Source organism: Plectropomus leopardus, chromosome 17 (genome assembly GCF_008729295.1).
Source record: "Plectropomus leopardus isolate mb chromosome 17, YSFRI_Pleo_2.0, whole genome shotgun sequence".
NCBI lineage: Eukaryota > Metazoa > Chordata > Actinopteri > Perciformes > Serranidae > Plectropomus > Plectropomus leopardus.
Genome location: NC_056479.1, coordinates 29,202,529 through 29,217,082, shown reverse-complemented (window position 1 = coordinate 29,217,082; position 14,554 = coordinate 29,202,529). Strand labels below are relative to the sequence as shown.

Sequence of the window (14,554 nt, the reverse complement as noted above, 5' to 3'; positions counted from 1 at the left end):
TGAACATGAAGCTTTTTGTATTTAATGTGACAGCAAGAAGAAGAGAAAAGTACATCACATTTCTGTTTGAACAGTTTAGAAAAGACGACATGATGCCGTTTAGTACAGACTGAAGGCTGAATTACACTCCTGCAGCAGAGAAGTCGTTTCTTTGAAGGTGTAGCGATATTTTTACGCCGCAGCGTAAGTCAGCCTTCACAGAATAAAAGCAGGTTTGATTCACCACGTACTAATACTGGCATCAGTACACAACTTGGAGTACAAATACATCACAGTACAGTGTAAATACAGGCAAAAGCAGAAGGAAGCTTAGATTCAACTGGAGAGTTTTGTTCCAATGACAGATATCCAGAAACGACCCAAACACTGCCTCAGGTTTTACTACAGGTTTTCTATATTTGAAAATAAAGTGTTTAACTCAACTCTTTCTTTGGAAGAAAAAATGGCCACATTAAAAGGTAAAAAGATTTTAAAATCCTGTAAACCAACTGAGGAGATTATCATTCATCACTTGCGGTACCAAATCAAAACACCATCTTTTTTTGTAAGATGTGTTGAAATATTATTCAACTGTTTATCGATCAAACCTCCACTTCAGTCATTTCTTATCCTCACATCTTATCTTCAGTAAAAGTAGTCCTTCAGTGGATATGCAGCTTTTTTTGGGAATAAAACTCTTCAGTTACAAACGACATCAGACCTGAATTCTGTCCTGAAAAGCGCTCGTTTAAGCCCAACAGTCGATGACGGATCACATTTAACTATCAAACATCTTCTTCCTATCAGACTTGTCTTCGATGTTCTTACGCCAGTCGCCCACATCGCGCAGCTGCTTGTCCTGTGAACACAGACGATATTTCATTTAGACCAAAGACAGAGAGAAAGAGGCGGCGAGTGTATAATAATCAGGGCTTCTACAGCTTCAGGCATGTTAGATTTAAGACTTTTTAAGACTTTTTTAATACCACCAGGGATGAAATTTAAGAACAATTTTACAGTAACCAAAATAAAAAAAAAATTAAAAAAAAATTAAATTAAAAAAATAATTATTTTTTTATTTAAAATAAAAAAAAAGTAGTTAAAAAAAAGTAATACATTTTTATTTTAGATTACAGTCAATTTCGTCCAAATGTTTATTGTTAAATGAAACATTCAAGTCCAGCGAAAAAAACTGGGAAATACCTGGCTTTTGTTGGCGAGTTTTCTTTGTGACTTTTTTTAAAATAGATGTTTCCATGTATTTTGAGATATTACAATGCAGCGTAAAAAAAAAATTGACTCATGCCATGTCTAAGCATTTCTAATATTTTTGAAATACTGATTTAAGACATTTGAATACCAATTAAGGCCTTATTTATAAAAGAATGAATTCAATGCCTTTTAAGACTTTTTAAGGATTTGCGTGAAATATGATATTTCACACAAAATAGTGGCAAGCTTTATTTTTGACAGTTAAATCTTTCAGTATCCTCGGCCACAGACGTTCTAATATGAATTGAATTTCAGGTTTTAATCGTTATTCCCGGTCCCGTGGCGTGTAATAGCGACTCTGCATGCACCCCGATATCTCCTTTGACACGGCCGGTTCATGGCAGGATATCACGCTGTTAAAAAATAACCACTGTGAAGTAGATCGACTTCTCTCGCCTTTAAGCCGGCGGCGAAGTTAATAACAACGCCAAACTGAGGTCTATGTGGAGTTTTTGACGGCGATTTAAAAAGCAGCTGATCACAGCAGTTAGCAGCTAGCTCAGCGGACGTAAATGTCCGCAAACACAATGACAATGAATAAAGTGCTTTTGGGGTTTTGTTACTCTTGAAAAGCAACAAGTAGCAGTGAGCCGCTAACGTGAAGAAAAAGAAGATCAGCAGCCGTACGTAAATGTCCACAAATTGGACCAACATTGCGGACCAGGACAAGAGGACGAGATCCGCCGCCACATAACGGGGACGCCGAATGGTTGTTACGGACATGTTGATGTCATCAGCTGTGTTTGAAACTGTTCACCATCACGATAATAATGCACTATATGTTGTGTTTGCCAATACTTGTAGTCGTGTTCAAATTCTCAGTTTCATCCACTATATAGTGCACTATAAAATACCCACAATGCAAAGCAAATTAGAACGTACGTATGATGTACCGTACATTTAACTCCCAATTCTGAATCATTTCCAGTATAATCTAAATATATTTACAGATTTCTTGCAATTTGCAGAGGATTTTTTTAAGCTTATTTTTTTCGAGTTTCTCATTGCCTTCCAACACGTTTTTCTTGCTCGGGAACCAAACGCTGAAATACTTGTGAAAAGCGTCTGAATGCAGCACAAAAAAGTGACGTTAATCAAAGGGTTAAAGCTGCTGTAAAGGCAGGATGATAAAAAGGGAAATGAGTCAGAGGACCATTGAAGCTCACCTCCTCTTTCACCTCCTTCTTGACCTGCTTCAGGTTGGCCCTCAGGTCCATGTTGACGGTGTGTTTGGAGCCCAGCAGAGCCTTCAGCATGGCGTCAGCAGACATGCGCACTTTCTTCAGACGGGGCCGCTTGAATTTTCCCCTCAGATCCACAATCTTTATGTTGAGGTCTCGGACCTTCGGGAGGATTCGGGATTATTACAGGTCAAATTATCATACGTCGTTACAGGCGTGACAAAATAATTTAAATTCTCACACAGAGAGGTGTTTGACTGCTGACACGTAACGTCACGATACATTCACAATTTATTTCAAACACTTCCAGACAGTGGCGAGCTGAAACACGACATAAGAGAAAGAATGTCAAAGTTCCTGAACAAGAAAAAGATCCTATGTGAGAACAAATTCACCTTAACACGGTGGAAAAATAATGTTTTAATCAAAATATTACCTACTTTTTTAAAATAAATTATAAATATATATATATGTATATGTGTGTGTGTGTGTGTGTGTGTGTGTGTGTGTGTGTCATTCTGGTGTTGTTTGTCTTGCTTTTATTTTATTTTGTTCATTACGCATGTTTGAAATAAAGAACAAACTTACTAAAACAGCACATCAGGTATTTTCTTGCCCTTTGAGTGAAGTTCATGTACAGAAGTGAATCACGGTAAACACCTCACAGAGCTGCACTATATTAACCCTTTGAAACCTGAGCAAAGTGACTTGATTTATTCAGGAAGTACAGAAATAAGAAAAGGAAGCAATAAGCAACATCACAAGAAAAGGCCCAAAAATGTGTGAGAAATCTTTAAAACAAGAAAATTTCCTTCAAAATAAGAAAAAAACGTTTTAAAGTAAAGTAAATTAAAAAGAAAAAAGAAATGAGTGGATTACCTTGAAAAACTGCTTTATTTTTTTCCCTGCAGCAGAATTTTAAATATATAATAATAATAAAAAAATATGAATATAGTTTTCTTGGCACTTTTTCCTTAAAAAAAACCCCCAAAAAACCCTAATAATCTCCCCAACAGCTAATTTTCAAGTTAATTTCTTGTCACTTTACACTCATTTTTTGCAATTCACTGGACATTTGTTGCCAAGTTACTCATTGCCTTTTTTTTCAAGTTTTCAAAAACCCCCAATTTTCTCAGGTCCCAGAGGTTTTAATGCTTCAACAAAACTGCCGTAAACCCAGCGTGTAAAGGGTTAACTTCAGGCGCAGGGGAAAGTGCTGTGAAAAGCGGAGAGTCTCACCTCATTCAGCACCATGTTCAGTTTGAACTCTATGCAGTATCTCTCCTCCTCACTGATGTCGATCTGCTCATGGAGTTTCTTGCAAAGTTCCTGCAGAGAAAACGATTTTTAAAAGTCGTCATTGTTGCACCTGTGAGCTGATGCAAGCTTTTATTATTAATTTGACTTCATTTTGACAAAAAAAAAGATTTTTAACAAGACTTAAACCAACAAAACAGCCAAAACTGAGTTAAAATGTGTCTCAGGATTTCCTCTGCGCTTTTGTTTCGGCAGGTTACAAACGTCTGAGCAGTGATGTACGTGAACTCTTTTCCTCGTAAAGACAATGCAGAGTCCGGTTTGTGTCTCACCAGGAGCTCGTCCCTCGAGTACGGCAGCTCCAGAGGAGGACACTTGTCTGCCAGGAACTTCTCTCTCTCGTCCACCTTCATTACTGATTCGGCCTCCAACAAGTTAGTCGCCACCAGCAGCATACATCCCTGTTAACGAAATTTAGCATTTTCAGCCAAAGATTTCAAAACAGCATTTCTGCTCTTTTTTGTAGAGAATAAAAAAACTCATTTCTTACCTTCAGAGTATGCTTACGCCGCGCAGACAGTCTCTTTCTGCAGGTGAAAACACAAAATATCAATCATTTTATTCACATTTTTTAAGTCAACAAATACATTACATACAAAAAATGTTTAACAAAGACTATTTTTATAAAAGTCAACAGTTATACTTAGACAAGTTGTTTTTTTCACCTTTTATTAACATATTTTTTTAAAAAAACACACACACACACATTTAACAAAGAGTGATGCTATAATGATCATTTCATATAAAATTTCCAGCTCTCGGATAAGATACAACCAATAATTTCTTTTTGTTATTTGATTATTTGACAAAAAGTGGGACAGTTTTTTGTAAAAGAGCAAAATTTTGATTTTTATATTTTTGGGTTGTTTTTTTTTCCCTTCAACTTGAATTGTACAAAAATAATGCCGAAAATAATATTGTCTTAGAGTTCTAGTGGATCTATAGAGAGGAACTTTCCCCAAATGGAAGCAGCAGCTACAGAACTTATATGACCACACACATCCTTTTATAAGGACAACCATAGAAAGGAACTGGCGTGGAACAGCGAAACCATGGCAACACGGGCGAAATCAAAGCCATTTCTGCTTATCTTATTATTATCGGCCAAAAATGTTGTAATTGGAATTATCAGTATGACGTCATCAGTTCCATTATTGGGCTGATAATTATCGTGCATCCCTAATATATACATATACATATAGGCTATATACATATATATATATATATATATATATATAACTATAACTATATAACTAAGTAGGAAAAAATATCAACACACTGTCAAAAACAGTATATGACAGTAGCCTATATATGACACACTGCTAACTAACTAACTAACAAAACAATAAGCGCAGTGACACAGATCAAACTGTGAACTCACTCAGTGGCCATCTTAGCTGCAGGATCTGGATATTATCTGAAAAAAAACAACAAAAAAACAACAAACAACACACAGACACACACAGAAACACACAAAAAAGATGCCATTAAAATTACAGTTGTACCTTCACATAGGCCTATGTGACATTTAAGTGTTTCTGCAGCATAAAAAGTAACACACATCACATACATGACCCCATCCGTTTTAGTGTTGCCAAGCAATAAATTACCCCAAAAAAAAGCAACAAAGGAGAAAAAAAAACAAGCAAGTGGCCTGGAAAACATTCTTTAAAATTAAAATATAGAATTATAAAAATATTTTGTTATTTTTTTCCTGTAATTTTATAATTACAATAATTCTTTTTTTTTGGACATTAAATATAAAATTTTCTAGTAATCCCATTTTTTAAGAAAGTTTTCAGGAAAAGTTTCTAACACACAAATTTATCGCAGTTTGCTCTACATTTCTTGTCAAATTGTTTACCTTTCCCCCATGTGTTTGGAAAGAGTAAACCTTTCTGCTCAGTTTTCAGAGGTTTTAACGTTTGTTTCAGGCGTCTGAAAGCAGCACAAGTGAATGTGACGTGATGCAGCTTTTCTGCCGACGGCTGTAGGAAAAAGCATCAGGTTGGTTTTGTTTTTTTCTTATAAAGTCTGTTTGTAGTTTCACAGAAAGGTAAAAGTTAAACTCGACACGTTCACTTTCAGCTGTTCTGAGCTCGTTCTGATCCCATCCTGCTGCAGAGACTCATCTGTCTCACATTTCATGTTTGGATCATATTAATTCTATCTTAAGACTTCAATGTTGATTCCAGGACATTAAATGCAACTGAACTTTGAAACTGAGGCCGCGTTAATGCCTTAAAGGACCAGAAGGCTATTTTTAGCTACGTGGCTCTGGGGACGGCGGTCCAAAATCTGTTTGTGGTGCAGAGCAAATAACTCCACAACTGTGAGATGGACTGGCACGAAATTTACTTTCAGACGTTTTAGAAACCAGAGGATGACTCGTGACGGCTTAATCCTCTGACTGTTCTTTCAGCGACACCAACAGGTCAAAACTCCTCACTTCATGGCAGGATAAATAATCCGGATTTTTTTTATGATGGCTTTTTGATCCATGCAGGTTTTGCATTTGTAAAACTTGTCTCAAGCACAGCGGAGCCAGCGGGAGAAACACTGCTGCGTGTGTTCAGCGGGCAGCGCACAACAGCAGTAAACCCAGAAACTGTGTTTGGCATGTGCACCAGGTGAGCAGCTGTTGAGCGATCCAGGGGTCCAGTATGTACTTATTATTACACCCAACCAAATGAAAAAACTCCCCCACACTGTCCGCATTCAAAAAGGTCCTCGAAGCTCACCGCAGCTTTAATATTCACTTTATTTTAATGATCACATTAAAGAAATGACTGTTTTTTCCTGCTGTCTTTTTCTTATGTATTTATATCTCATTTGAGGAAAAGAAAAGCACTATATAATTCTGATTTATTGTTATCGTCATTATTAATATTATTAATACTAGTTATGCAGTACGCAACATAGTTTTCTGGACACTTTTCCCAATTTACTTATTTTTTGTTATATTTTTCTAATATTGCTCCCTTCTTTTTTTTTGGGTCTTGGCATTTTTTCCTATTTTTCCACAAAGATCTCCCACAAATTAGGTTTCAAAAGGTCAAAAAGCTTGTGAAAGGCATTTAAACGTACACAAGAAAAACTATGTTGATCCAAACAAACAAAGCAAACAATAGCATGTTAGCATGTTGTCTATGCTATGCTAGTTCATAATGCTATAGCACATATAGCAAGGTAGCATGCTATTGTTACCATGTTACAATTAGCCTCAGTTAAGGTTGAAGGAAATTCAGTCTAATTTTAGAGGTTCTCTGCCATGATGAGAGAAGTTAGCATAACATGCTAAATTTCAATAATAGATCTTAACAAGCTAAATGACATTATGGCAACATATGCTAAATAACATGTTAGATGTGACATGCTAAAATGTAGAATTGTAGTAAACTAAATGCTACATATTAAATGTTAGCTTGATATCAGTTTACATTTCAGTCACTGAACTCCTGCTTTACGTGTACTTTGATTCAATTGCTAACATGACATGCTAACATTAGCATGTTAATATGCTAAACGTTACCTGACTTTCTAAATTTTATGTTGCTATAACAAATATAGGCAAGAAAGTATGTTAGCAAAGGTAAAATAAGCATGATAGAATGGTAGCTATGTCAAAATAACATGCTAAATAACATGTTAAATTTGACACATAGCATTATAGCACAGTAAATTCAACATAATACATGCTAGCATGATAACAGTCATATTTTTAGCATTTTAGAGCGACGTGCTATTAGCAAACCAAAATTAACACTTCATTTAATGATTTAATACCTCTAAAATTCAAATCATGAATGCTAACATGGCATGCTAACACTAGCATGCTAAAATGCTAAATGCTACCTGACTTTCTAAACCTTATCATGTCACAATAGCAAATATAGGAGAGAAATTATGCTAGCAAAGTTAAAATTAGCATGATAGAATGCTATTTATATTGACGTTAGCAAATCTAGCATGCAAACATGCAATTGTGCTATATTAGCATGAGCACAATAACATGCTAATGTTGCTCACATCTGTCTGGTGTTGTTAGAGCATCAAACAATCTTGTTTTGAGGTTTATAATTAGCATTTTAGCCTCTACAACCATGTAGTTTTTGTGTCTTTTTGTACTCTATCAACTATTAATGATCTATTCTAAACAGTAATACTGACCAAAGGCTAATTGTTAGATTAATTTCTAACTGTTCAGGGAGATTTCGATTATGTTTCAGTTATTCAGCCGGTGTGAAACGTGGACGTGAAACGTGCCTGCGAGGTAAACATCGTGTCTGCAGCTGCTGCTGTCAGTTCTGTTATTGGTGCTTATTTAAGTCTGCATGACCACACAGCAGTTACGTAATCTTAAAAACAGCTTTTCAGTTTTTTCTTTTGATACGTGGGAGCAAAGATTAGACTGTGCCTCTGTGCATGTTACTGTCACACACACGCCAACCACTGCAAATTTAAAGATATGGAAGATAAACAATGTTTTTCTTCAAGCACCACAAAGGAAATGACATTCACGTTTGGGGATAAAGCAGAAATCTGACTCACAAGTAAATAAAACCAAAATTTTGATCTTTTACTTGAAGTTAAAGAACCAACGCTGCAAAAGTAGATCTAACTTAACCCTTTGAAACCAAAGTGAATGGGCTTAATTTAAGTTACTTTTATTTAAACACCAAAAAGCAAAAGCAAAATAAAAAACAAACAAGAAAATGACCAGAAAAAAGTGCTTAAAAATTATAAAAATTCTGTGCCATGTTTTAAAAATGTAATTATGACAATTACAAATATAGTTTTTCCCAGGCTTTTTTCATAGTAAGATCAACTTGTCAGATTTGACAGTTACTGTGACAATATGAAAATACTCCTTTACAAGTAAAAGTCCCGAATTAATTAACTTTATTGGAGCGACATTATTTTCTTGTGCTGCTGTCAGATGACCTTTGAACCTTGAGAAAAATGATGCAAATTTCTTTCAGAAGCCTGAGGAAAAAGACAATGAGCGACTTGGTATGAAATGTTGCACATTTCGCAAGAAATTGGTAGATTTTACAAAATTATTTTACAAAAGCTGGAGAAAAAAGCTAGGGAAAAACTATGTACAGTTGTTGTAATTATGTATTTAAAATTATTTTACAGAATTATAAAAAATTTTGAGCACTATTCCAAGTCTTGTTTGCCTTATTAAAAGAAAAAACTAGGGAAAAACTATAATTATAATTATCATAATTATGTATTTTAAATTATGTTGCAGAATTATTATAATTAAGTGCTATCCCAAGTCTTGTTTGCCTTTTTTTGGTATCCCCCCCCCCCCCCCCCCACCGCCATCTCCCCACTCTTTTTTTTTTTCTAATTTATTGGTTGCTGTGTGTTGGATGATTTCTTCTTTGGTTGCTCATTACCCATTTTTTAAAAGAAACAAAGACAATTTAAAAGGTTTCAAAAGGTTAAAAAAAATCCCTCTCAAGTAAAATCATGGAAATATTAGTAGCTACATACACTTGTAGTATCACAGTAAATATAAACTCAGTAAAATATCCCCCCATAGAAGCATAAAGTAGCATCAAATGGGAATATTTAACTGCCAAATAACTCAAATCAGTACAGTGCTTGAGTCAATAAGTTAAATTCCACCACTGTATCCAGCAGACGCAGTAACAGGATGAAATAATGTAAATGGACCCTCTGAGGCCGAGCCCGGAGGACTTTGAGGCCACTTCCAGAGGTACCAGGAGGCCAGACCTGCTGTAATGTTTAGGAGCTGTGACGGAGCGGTGGATTAAAGCTCTATTCCTGGAGCCGCAGCTGTTCCCAACATCTTCATTATGGAGAAAAAAATAAACGACAGCAGGCTCGTCTTAAAAGAAAAGACGTCTGACAACCAGCGCAGGCATCCTACAACACATAGCTGGCCCGGGAACAAATGGCTGTAAACCAATAACGGGCAGGGGGCATCTCCGGGGCTGACGGGGTATTTTTAGGACACTCGAAACTCGCTGGACATAACAACATGTTGCTCTGGAGACGGGATAATATCTAAATCTGGGGCCTGATTTTGTCTTAAGTAAGTGCGAGTGTGTGTTATGTGCAGGATTGTCTCCAGAGGGACGATGAACGGGTTCACAGTAACTCAACACTGCAGAACATCCCTCAGGCGGACAAGACGCTATTGCAAAAATAACTCGCTGCTGGGCTGACGTCAGATGCATCTGCTTCACACAGACAGAAATACAGACAAGAGAGCACAATGGCATTTAAACCCCGTGCAAAAAAAAGAGCTGAGAGAGAAGAGATATCGCAGAGAAAACGTGCTGTTCACGTCTGTGAAACTACGAATTAAAAAAATTAAAAAAAGCTCCTCTATTGAAATAAAATGTTTGACAATCTGACAATTAACTCTTTGAAACTGCAATTTTTCTTTTTTTTCAAAATCTAGGTAATTAGCAACTTAAGAAGAAATTAACCCAAAAATAGCAAGAAAAACTGCAAAAAAAAAGACTCTAAAATTTTGAAATGAAAGGTTAAAAAAACAAACAAGTGAGAGTGAGAAAACAAAAATAAACAAGGAAATTACTTAAAAGTTCCTCAAATGTCCACTTGCATCAAGCTCAAACACACAGTCAGTCCCCAGAGACCTCCATGTAAAAACGGCCAAGAAATAAACACGTTAACAACCTGCTACAAAAAAACGTTTAAGATGAAAACGGCCAAAATGCTACATTTGAGTCTTTAAAACTCGGCCCCTATAAGTGCACTGCCTTAGAGGCCAATTTCCGTAATGGCAAAAAAGCAGAATTACAACTCTAGAGTCCGTCACTTTATGCCATTTGGCCCAAGAAGATTTTTTCCCGTTGATAAAATAGCAAAAAATTTCGAAAACTTTTTTAGTGTCACAGTCTCCACAAAATGTCTCTTATCTCCGTCAGAATTTGATGCATCAGGTTCGATAACATTTGGAAAGTCTGAAAAAGCCACAAGATTAAATCAGTTTATTTCCATTCAGATCAGAGTGTTAAACTAAAAGTAGTCAGCTCGAGGGTTTTGGCTTCGTGCATCACTGAGCGACTTTCACAGGAATGAACATGGCCCCCCCACCAACGCTGTATCCACGTCTCTGAAACAATCCACGTTCAAAACTAAACCAGCAGGTGACATCGTGGAAGTTACGTCTTTATTTTCAGTCTGCGGTGTAGACCAGTGGTCAGAAGAAGTCTAGCGATCTTTTACTCAAGTAAAACTAACAATAACACAGTATAAAAACACTGCATTTAAAATGCTGCCCAAGTAAAAAAGTCTAAGCATTAAACAGTACTTATAATATCTAAAATAAAGGTACTGCTTATGCAAAATGACTCAAGTAAAGTACTTGAGACTCAAAAGTACTTCGCTTTATAAATTAAGTTCTTGTACATTACTTAAGATACGCGCTTGTACCTTAAAAGTGTACACAGATACAATACTTAAATAAAAAGTTGCATTCAACAAGGTTCAACGAGGTTTAGGTGAGGTTTCCCTCCAAAGATTTGTCACTAATTACTGACAATTTAAGTCACTCATTATTTTCTGTTTAAGGTTTGACTGGGATTTAAGGAAATACATCATACGTACATTAATTAGATTTTTCTGTATATAATTATATTTTAAAAAACTAATCTCTTTAGAATTAAGACTTGAAATGACGACAGGACTTGAGGGCAAACGACAAGGTATTAAAAATTGGAAACCATCCTATGTGCTTCATGTTTTCCTCTTCACTTTGGGTTTAACCCTTTGAAACCTGAGCAAACTGGCCTTATTTCTTGAGCAACAAAAGACGAAATTACCCAAAAAATGGCAAGAAAATTGTTTAAAGGGGAAGAAATTTAGAAATATTTTTTTAAAAACACAGAAAAAGTGCACAAAACTTATAATGATTTTGTAAAATAATTTCAAATATATAATTACAATATTTATGAATATAACTTTTCTGTACCCTTTTCCCCTAGCTTTAAAAAAATAATTTTCTAAATCTAGTAACTTTTACTAAAAAGTTTTTCAGGGTTCAAAGGTCGAAGTACTTGTGAAAGTCATCTGAAAGCAGCAAAAGAAAAGTGATGTCGCTGCAGGTTACAAAAATCATTAAAATTTTCTCTTTCCTAAAAAATTAACCAAAATGCAGACGATGTGGAAGATCTCAGGTGTAATCTTGAGAATAAATATGAAACAAAATTTTCATCATCATACTCGCTGAATTAAAATCAAACACCATTAAAATGCTCCTCCCTGAGCAAAAACAAAAATTAAAAAAGACAGAATGTACTTTTTTGTTTGCCTGTCTACTTATTTTTTTTTACCTTTATTTTATTTTATTTTATTTTATTATTTTTATCTACCCCCCCCCCCCCCCCCCCCCCCATTTATTTGTATTTATTTTATTTTATTTATCTATTTATTTTCCATTTTTAAATGATTGAAAGGTCCTCCTCATGTTAAAAAAAATACTGTCCATGTAATTTCTTTCCATACAACCTAAAGCTACAAGTTAAAATAAAAAGAAAAGTTGCCGTTCAGGGCAGACGGAGACAAACTTGGTAATAAAAGCTCCTCTGTTGTCAGGTCCTTGTGCAGTAAATCACAGCTTTAACATCTGAACGCTTGAGGAAGAAAACAGTCTAAATTTGGTGAGCGGGGATCAGAGTGAAGACGGAGACCGGGTTTGGCAGCCGCTGCAGATTACCGCAGGGTCTCCGCTGAAGCCCCTCGGCGCTGACAGGAGGATAAACACTGACGGGTCCGCTTTCACGTTCATGCCTTGTCGTGGTGTTTCCTTTCAGCGTGCCACTATCACCAAGCCGTACATCACCGCTTTGCTACCACAGCACTTCTCCAAAACCCGCACAAAAAAAACCCTAATCCTGAAGAAACCAAAAACTTCACACTTTTTAACCTGATTTAACAACAAAAGGACATGAAAGTAATAAAATATCTATCAAACGTCATCTAGAGAGCGTGCAAATTGCTTTAACGCTTCCTAAAATCCCCCAAAACATCAAACAGTCGTGAATATTTGGCATTTTACCGTCACAAACACATCAAATATCACCTCCATAACAAATTTAACAAAACCAAATATTCAGCAGACTTTTTTTTCTAACTCACAACCGTCCACTGACAAAAGATTTAAACATACCGACAACATGAAGCACTTACAGCTGCTGCCCTGCAAACACTGCGCATGCAAACCAACACACACACGCACTCACACACACACACACACACACACACACACACAAAAAGAGGTCTTACTCGAAGAGAGCAGAGCGGTCGGCTTGTTAGAGACGCAGACTGAGTCCCGGACACACCGAGTGTTAAGAAGGTATATATTGCAATCTGTGATAGCCTCTAAATCCTCCACTTTCTCTTTATGGAAGTGGATTACTGGTCAAACCAATGAGCTGGCAAGGTCATGAAATACAGTACAGTGTCATCTGCCCCCTCTCTCTGCTGCCTCATTATAAATAACCCGCCCTTTAAGATTGTTATCTGTATTATCTTCCAGCTTCTGACGGACGCAGCGCAGGAAAAGTGATTAAACCACGCAGGCATTTCCTAATCAACAGTCCATAAATTAATGTATTAATGTTCTCTGCTGTTGGAAAGCTTGTAATCAGCTGTTATATTTATTATTTTCCTTTAAAAATAACCACGTCATCGGCGATAAAAACTGTAATTCAGACATCAAGTGTAAAATTTACGCCTGCATGTCACATCACATGTTAGTGTTTTATATATAGAGAGATTTACAGGAAGGAAACGCTCGCGGACACGCTGCTGCATGAAATCTGAGCCTGCGGAGAGTCCTTAACATTTTCATACTTTAGGATGTTTCTAGGATTTAAGCACATTTGTTCTTAATTTTGGGATTTCAAGACATTTCCAGGATTTTAGATATTTCTGTGATTTTAGGATACTTCTAAGATTTTAGGACATTTCTGGGACATTAAGACAATTTCAAGTAATTTAAGCCTTTCCCGGGGTTAACCACATTTCTACAGATGCTTCAAGGATTTTAGTACTTTTTTTTAGGATTTTAGGACATTTTTAGAATTTTAGGATGTTTAAGGACTTAAGGATGTTTCTACGATTATTGGACATTTCAATAATTTTAACACATTTCAAGGATTTTAGGATATTTCTAAGATTTTAAGACATTTACAGGATTTTAGGACATTTGTAGGACATTAGAACATTTTTAGAAATTTAGGCCTTTACTGGGTTTTTAGGACATTTGGAGTACTTACGGATGTTTGTAGGATTATAGGCAGTTTTTTTAGGATTTTATACATTTCTAGGATTTTAGTAAGTTTCATGAAGTTAAGGATGCTTCTATGATTTTGGGACGTAAGTGTCTTAGCTTTAGAGTTTGATCATGGTGCAGCACTTTTTCTTCACATTTAAATCACAGACTGTACCTAATAAAAAAAAAAAGTTGCACTCACAGTTGTTGTTGCAGCTCAGCAGCAGAAACTGAAACACTCATTTGAATACCTGAAACGCAAAAAAGAAAAGTGAGACAAAACAGACGACATCTCCTCGATGTAAAGTCATGAATCAAACTAAAACATATTAAAACAATAAATAATTTAAGACTTCACTAACCTCAGATCTGTTTCTCCTTTTCTGATTCAGTTTGTGTGTTTGATGTTCAAGTTCAGCAGCAGGAGGATAAATACGTTCAATTAAAGTTGAAGAAGTTGAGAAACTTTAAAAGAAATGATTCGGGTTCATATTTCTCTGCGTCTCCATCAGCGACGTGCTGA

At 35.9% G+C, this 14,554-nt stretch overlaps 1 protein-coding gene across 4 annotated transcripts; it reads right to left on the bottom strand.

Annotated features, from left to right (window-relative positions):
- On the bottom strand, positions 1-14,276 carry LOC121956908 (troponin I, fast skeletal muscle-like). 4 transcript variants are annotated; one of them, XM_042505345.1, is made up of 7 exons: positions 14,234-14,276; positions 5,131-5,166; positions 4,240-4,276; positions 4,022-4,150; positions 3,672-3,761; positions 2,418-2,594; positions 1-838 (listed from the first exon to the last, which is right to left on the bottom strand). In XM_042505345.1, the coding sequence occupies exons 2-7, from the start codon at positions 5,139-5,141 to the stop codon at positions 758-760; spliced, it is 525 nt and encodes a 174-aa protein (XP_042361279.1). In that variant the 5' UTR covers positions 5,142-5,166; positions 14,234-14,276; the 3' UTR covers positions 1-757. The 4 variants fall into 4 exon arrangements, with proteins under 4 accessions (XP_042361279.1, XP_042361277.1, XP_042361280.1 ...); XM_042505343.1 differs by lacking the exon at positions 14,234-14,276 and adding an exon at positions 13,041-13,128; XM_042505346.1 differs by lacking the exon at positions 14,234-14,276 and adding an exon at positions 9,498-9,519.
- Between the last annotated feature and the right edge of the window lie 278 nt (positions 14,277-14,554).